The 7,987-nt window shown below is 35.4% G+C and overlaps 1 protein-coding gene across 7 annotated transcripts in view; it reads left to right on the top strand.

Annotated features, from left to right (window-relative positions):
- The window catches only part of LOC117168312 (serine/threonine-protein kinase 32B), a 115,003-nt gene that overhangs the window by 45,011 nt on the left and 62,005 nt on the right, over positions 1-7,987 (top strand). For 6 of the 7 annotated variants that reach the window (XM_033353876.1, XM_033353878.1, XM_033353877.1 and 3 more), the window contains one exon: positions 105-160. The exons of the other annotated variant lie outside the window; for it this stretch is intronic. In XM_033353876.1, the coding sequence (XP_033209767.1) occupies positions 105-160 (56 nt within the window). The remainder of the gene's footprint in view (positions 1-104; positions 161-7,987) is intronic. 7 annotated transcript variants of the gene reach the window in all.

Here is a 7,987-nt window from a genome sequence, read left to right as displayed (position 1 = left end):
TAACTTATAGATTGCTTGAAGCTACAATAATCAATAATATACAAATCGTTCATTTTCATTAAAATTTACTTTTAAAAATAAATCGAAAATTTCTCTCATTACAGTAAATTTCGATCATTTCAAAATTCTGCGAGCGATTGGAAAAGGAAGCTTCGGAAAGGTAAGTTAAATAAATGATTTTAAATATATGTTTAAGAAAATAATAAAGGACCAATTAAAGAGCTTGGTTGAAGAATTTCTGTATCCAACAATTAAAAAATTAAAATGATATATTAATGCGTGATTGCCAAAAAGTTGACCATTTTAAGTACCAGTCATTGTCCACCTTTTCTTCGTATAATAAATGATTTATAAAAATATCATATTAAAGGACTTATATTAAAGCACAATTTAACAAAATTTAAAAATTTCAGACAACTTAGTTCAGAAATTATAAATAATAAATGCAAACTACAAGTTTAAAAGAAAAATTGCTTAATAAAATTAACATTTACTTAATATTAAAAAATTAACAGATATACCTATTAATGTGCTTAAAAAAGATAAGAATCGAGAAGAGATTCAATATTCTACAGTTAAAGATTTAAAAATCACTTCAAAGTCTGTGCAACAAATTTTTATCTGGTCAGACGGTATTTCTACATATTTTACGATAAAACTCGGAATAATTATTCAAGTACTTCACTTTCTGAGTAATTGACTTTTTTCAATGTACCTTTTCCAAAATAAACGTCAAAAACCATTTTCGGGAGAGCTTTGTTCTATTTAAGGGTGTTTTTACCCTTCATCATGAGTCAGATTTACTTTATATCAATTTCTAATGTCTTCAGGAATATTACACCTGATATAAACATAATTCTTGCACCGCTACTTCATAATTATCAACCTCAATATACATATAGACAGTATTTTTGTGGCTCATGGACCTAATTTATTTAAGTTATTTAACTTCCTAATCAGCTTTGTGGAATTTTCGTAAAAAATTTGATTTCTGAATTAGTACAAATTCCTCATTTTTCAACTTTCATTGCATATTTTTAGCAACACAATCCCAAAGCTTTCATTAAGATCCATGGGAAGATAACGGTTTCTGAGGTATAAACCTTAATTTACTTCGCTATTTATTAAAAAAAAAATTAAGAGGCCAGTTGGGATAAAAAGTAACTAAAAGTGAGGGTCTATCAAGCTAGCACCTCCACAAACGAAATTTCCAAATTTCTTTATGTCAGAATTGTGGGCTTTTTTTGGGCTGTATTGCCGATTATTGGGCTTTTTTGGGATCTTAAACGCACCAACAACTAATTTCCAAAAACCACCCCTACAAAATATTAAAACCCCCTATGTACAAAATCAAATTCGGAAAAAACAATAAACACCAGAATTTTTGGCTTATTTTGGGCTCTAAAATGCATGAAAAAAAATTTAAAAACTACCCCCATTTTCAAAAAACCACCCCCTTGCAAAAAATAAAATTTGCAAACTCCAAAATGCACTAGATTTTTGGCTCATTTTAGAGTCTCAAATGCACTTAATATTATATCAGAAAAACCACCCCTGTGTAAAAAAACGTCAACCTAATAATAAAAACCTAAACCTTGATGTTGGCATTTTTTAACAGCCTAAAAATCAGGTCAATTTGAACCGTAAAATTCGAAAAATATCAGACTATAGTAACACTGTAATATTCCGAAAAAGATTGGTTTGCACCAAAAATATGTTTGTTTGCTAAAAATGGACTGTTTTTTAACGTCAAGTGTTGGGGACCAAAAATCCAAGTAGGTATTTTTAAGAAGCCCAATAATCATAAACTCTTCTGACACTGGAAAATTCTCAAAAATATTATTTTTTGACAAAGTCATATATACGTGGTAGAGAAGGGTTGGTTTTATACGTTAAGGCTTGAAGCCCAAAAATCAGAGTGGGTATTTTCGAGGAGCCCAAAAATCAAAGACTACATTGATACTGGAAAATTCTCAAAAATATTATACACATGCATATGACTTTGTCAAAAATTAATATTTATGAGAATTTTTTAGGGTTAATGTAGTCCTGATTTTTGGGCTCCTCGAAAATATCCACTCCGATTTTTGGGCTTCAACCCTTAACTTATAAAATCAACCCTTCGCTACCAGATACATATGACTTTGTCAAAAATTAATATTTTTCAGAATTTTTTAGCATTAATGTAGTCTCTGATTTTAGGGCTTCAAACCTTAACGTATAAAATCAACCCTTCTCTACCACGTATATATGACTTTGTCAAAAAATAATATTTTTGAGAATTTTCTAGTGTGAAAGTAGTCTCTGATTTTTGGGCTCCTTGAAAATATCCACTCTGATCATAGGGCTTCAAACCTTAACGTATAAAACCAACCCTTCTCTACTATGTATATATGACTTTGTCAAAAAATAATATTTTTGAGAATTTTCTAGTGTTAAAGTAGTCCCTGATTTTTGGGCTCCTCGAAAATATCCACTCCGATTTTTGGGCTTCAACCCTTAACTTATAAAACCAACCTTTCTCTACCACGTATATATGAATTTGTCAAAAAATAATATTTTTGAGAATTTTTTAGTGTTAAAGTAGTCTCTGATTTTTGGGCTCCTCGAAAATATCCACTCCGATTTTCGGGCTTCAACCCTTAACGTATAAAATCAACCCTTCTCTACCACGTATATACGACTTTGTCAAAAAATAATATTTTTGAGAATTTTCTAGTGTTAAAGTAGTCTCTGATTTTTGGGCTCCTTGAAAATATCCACTCTGATTTTAGGGCTTCAAACCTTAACGTATAATACCAACCCTTCTCTACCACGTACATATGAATTTGTCAAAAAATAATATTTTTGAGAGTTTTTTAGGGTTAAAGTAGTCTCTGATTTTCGGGCTCCTCGAAAATATCCACTCCGATTTTTGGGCTTCAACCCTTAACTTATAAAATCAGCCCTTCTCTACCATGTATATATGACTTTGTCAAAAATTAACATTTTGAGAATTTGCCAGTGTCAGTAGAGTTTATGATTATTGGGCTTCTTAAAAATACCTACCCCGATTTTTGGTCCCCAACACTTGACTTTAAAAAACAGTCCCTTTTTAACAATTCAACATAATTTTGTGCAAAACAATCTTTTTCGGAATATTACAGTGTTACTATAGTCTCTGATATTTTTCGAATTTTACGGTTCAAATGGAGTCTCTGATTTTTGGACTGTTCAAAAATGCCAACATCAAGGTTTAAGTTTTTGTTATTAGGTTGACGTTTTCTTACACAGGGGTGGTTTTTCTGATATAATGTTAAGTGCTTTTGAGGCTCTAAAATGAGCCGAAAATCTAGTGCATTTTGGATTTTGCAAATTTTATTTTTTCAAGGGGGTGGTTTTTTGAAAATGGGGGTATTTTTAAAGTTTTTTTCATGCATTTTAGAGCCCAAAATAAGCCCGAAATTCTGGTGTTCTTTGTTTTTTCCGAATTTGATTTTTTACATAGGGGGTGGTTTTTTATTTTGTAGGGGTGGTTTTTGGAAATTAATTGTTAGTGCGTTTAAGAGCCCAAAAAAGCCCAAAATTCTGACGTGTTTGATTTTTTTTCTTTCAATTTTTATATAGTGGAGGTGCTGGCTTGATTGAAGTCAGCACCTCCACTCAAAATTTGAATTTTCACAAAAAGTAGCGGAGCCCAAAAATCGGCAAAACAGCCCAAAAAAGGCCCAAAATTCTGACATAAAGAAATTTGGGAATTTCGTTTGTAGAGGTGCTAGCTTGATAGGCCTTAAAAGTGATTATGTGGAAGCCCTGATTATTTTTTACAGTTACTCAAAGTGATTTTTACAGAAACTACCTGATACTTGCAATTTTTTTAAAATTCCAGATTTTTCCCTGATATCCAGGTCTTCCCTGACCTTTGGTCGCACCGGTTCATCAAACCTGATCTTTCATTTTAGGTCGTGAAGATTTTATGAAAATTGGTGAAATCAACGTACTTTACATTACCCGCATACTTTACATTAAAATCAGTCCCCGTTCAAGTTGTCTGCAATTTTATTTTGATCGTGTTGGATCGTCTCGTCTCGTCATCAAATGACACGCTCGAAACTAGAAGATGAGGTGCAGATTTTGCATTAAAATGTTATCATTACAATCAATGACGACACTGGAAACACTGTAAAGACTAGTCTAGCTAATAAATTCAACAAAATGGCGCTGTCCTGGTAATAATAATCGAAATCATAAGGCTGTCCTAGCAATGTAAATACTGTTCGAAATATTAAAGGTAGAAGACAATTCTGCCAATAAATACAAGACTGTAGATCAGTCCAATTAACAGAGAGAAACCAGTCCAGCCACTAAAGACAATATACTAGGAATGATCTGGATTCTTAGTCCAGCCAGTTAAAATAAAACTATAGATCGGTTCAACCAACAAGGGAAAGACATTTTATTAGACCAAATAGTTTAAGAAGACTATTGGTTTGTCTAATCAACAGAGGCAAGACCTGTTCTTAGTCGAAGCAGTTAAGACAATACTATTGAAATGTTTAATCAAAACGTAAATTGATAAATTACTAAAATGTTTTGAAATTGATGCTAAATTTATAAATTGCTCAAAATTTGGAACTTTGTAAAATTTATGATAATGCATAAAATTTTACAAATTTATGCAGTTTTAAAAATATATAAAATTTATAAAATTTTGAAAATGTTTAAAAACTTTGAAAATTTAAATTTGGGAGAAAACGCTTCTATGCAAATATAATTTAAAAATAATATATTTTATACAACCTATACTGATAATATCTTCCATACAAAATATATTTTCTTCACAGAATATTTCCCACGCTGAATTTAAAACTGTTATATTTTTCCTATACAAAATATTTACTACGCAGAATATTTCCTACACCAAATTTAATATTATTATATTTTTTATACAAAAATATTTTCAACACAGAATATTCCCTAGGCTGAATTTCAATCTGTTATAGATAGATAGATAAACGTTTATTTTTCGGTTTGTTGGCCTTAAACAATTGACTTGCTTACACTTCCATTTTTTACAGAATTTTTTTAAAACTATCACTTACAAATTACTATCCATTCACACCTTATAACTAATCCACTCGCTTCTATAGTCTAACCTTCCTCGCTGTGCCTCGCCTCGCACGCATGTTGCTCTTTTCTCGCTATGGTTCGCAGTGCCAGCCTCTGCCCCCACGGCTAACACCTAATACTTAACTACTATTTACAACATTTACAGTTTTCTTACATCTACTTCCTCTCCTATTTACAATATTTCCTTCTCCATTCCTCTTCCTCTTCCTTCTCTTTTTTTCCATCGGACCAACCATCCCCTTCAACCATGCTACTGCCCTTTTGTCCCCCCTTTCATGCAACAATACCTCCATGCTTATCCCACTCCTTTCCACCTCTTCACACTCCTCCAATTAGTGCTCAACTTTTGCATTCCCTTTCCCGCACAATTCTCACAATCTCTTCTCTCTAGAAAGCCAGAACCTATTGTAATTCTCCATGCACCCTCATCTCATTGTCACTATAAGTTCCTGACTTCCTTGCTCACTTTTCTCGCACAAATACTGCGCTCTCTTCCTTGGCATAATCCACACATAGTTCCCGTTAAACCTTGACTCTCTTATTCTCTCCTCTCCTTCTGCCTTCTTTTTCTCCATGCTATTCTTTTGAACCAATTCATATACCTTCCTTCCTCGTATTTACACACTCGAATCCCTGTTATAATCCCTAAACTTGTTCTTCCTGTCTCCCTCCTGACAATAAAGTTCGGCGTATTCCTGGTCAACCCCAGTGTCCACTTTACATACCTCTCCTGTATCCTATATACCTCCTCACTTACCTTCCATCCCCACATCTCCTCTCTGTAAAATAAGACACTCAACATTAGCGAATCAAACAATTTCACTCTCCTTACAAAATCATCTGCGAACAACTTCTTCCCCAGCCCCACACCTGCCTCATCACCACATTTGCCCTTTTAACCCTCTATTTTATATGACCATCCACTCCCCCATTCTTTCGAAACAGGAAGCCCAGGTACACAAACTCTTTCACCTCCTGAATCGCTTTTCCCTTCCACTTCCACTCCCTTCCCTTATCTCTCCCACCTCATTTCCTGAACACCATACCCTTCGACTTGTCCGCATTTAACTCTAACCTATTTTTATCCAAGTATCTTCTCAACCTTTTCATCATCTTCTTTAAAGCCTGTTCTCTCTTTGCTAGCAGCACTATATCATCTGCATATGCGAGTGACCATATCCTGACTTCTCCAACCACTCCGGGCGCTAGCTTACTTTCCATATCTACGATCGAAATTGCAAAAAGCGTTGGGCTAAACGGGCACCCTTGCCTCAACCCCCTATCCATGCAGAATCCCTCAGAGATTCCCTCCCCTTCACTCACCCTATCTTTCATCTCCTCATATGCCTCCCTCACCCTCTCGATCAGGCTCCTCTTCACTCCCCTCTCTTCCATTGCCTCCCACAACCTCCCCCTATCCACCGAAGGGAACGCGCCCTTTAGATCTACAAAAAACGCGTACACTTTGGCATCCTTTTTAGTTATTTCTCTATCCGCAACGTGCTGCAAGACGCAAATATTGTCAATAGTACTTCTTCCCTCCCTAAAGCCCGCCTGCGTCTCCGGCAATATTCCTTTCCCTCAACATCCTTGTGCAGCCTATCTGCCAACACCATCGTGTATATTTTGTACGCAGTATTCATTAGCGTAATTCCTGTATAATTTTCCTGCCTCTCCCTATTCCCTTTCTTCTACAGTGGCACAATCAACTCCTCCCTCCACCCTCTTGGGCATCCCTCCCCCTCTATACTTTTTCACTACCCCCTTCAGCTTTACCTCATGTGAGCCAAACAGCCACGCTTCATTCTCTACGCCGCCCAACCCTGCTTCCTTAGATTTTTTCAACTTCCTTATATGCTTCTCTATCTCCTCGGCATTCAGCTCCTCCTCATCTACCTTCCTCATTCTTCTAATCCCCTCATCTCTCTTCCGTATATCTGACCCCTAAAATGAATCCTTAAAAAATTTCCTCTATTCATCGCTCTCTATCTTCTCACTTACCCCCACCCTACGTTTCCTAAACCTATTGATTATCTTCCACGCGTCCTCTTCTGTCTTAACACTTCTCAACTCTTCTTCCAGCTCTTTTTCCTTTCCTGCTCTTTCTTCTTACACATTGCCCTAAACTCCATCCTCATTTTTACCTACTCCTACCTTTTCGCGGTTCCTTTCTTCCATTTCCCGTACTTCTTTTTCACCTTTCTTTTCATCATTTAACATCCCCTATCCCACCACAGATTCACCATTCCTTTCTTCTTCCTAAATAACTTCTTTTGCACACAGCCTCTCAGTTTCTCTTTTAAATCCTCCTATATCTCGTCCACCAACTCCCCCTTAAAGCTTCCGTTGTCTTACTGCTCCGGATACTTCTCTATCGCCTCTCTCGTCCATGACACCCTCTCCCTCAACGACCCTTCTTCCCCACCATGCCTTTCGCCTGCCTCCCCCTGTATCCAAAAACTTAATGGCTGATGGTCTGATTCCACTCTCCCTCCCACTGCGAATTTCTCTATCTCCTCCCACCCTTGTAACTATGAACTCCCAACCTTGTAATTATTTTATTCCAAAAATATTCCGAAAATTTTGTACACAAAGATATACTGTCCAATATTTCTCGTAAACAAAATATTTTCTATACAGAATATATTCTGCACTGAATTAAATAGTACTCATATCACTCGGAAGATATTCACAAAACATAGTATACAAAAATATTATTTTCAATATTTTTCCTACACATATTTAAAACAAGAAACAAAATATTTTCTACAGGATGATGTAACTACGAGGGTAGTTCAATAAGTCCTTAGAATGACCAACAGATGGCGCGCGAATCGCTCCAAATCATCTGTTTTCAGTCAGCACCACTCCCGACTAG

This window comes from Belonocnema kinseyi, chromosome 2 (genome assembly GCF_010883055.1).
Source record: "Belonocnema kinseyi isolate 2016_QV_RU_SX_M_011 chromosome 2, B_treatae_v1, whole genome shotgun sequence".
NCBI lineage: Eukaryota > Metazoa > Arthropoda > Insecta > Hymenoptera > Cynipidae > Belonocnema > Belonocnema kinseyi.
Note: the sequence above shows the minus strand (reverse complement) of the source record. Positions and strands in the feature narration are given on the sequence as shown.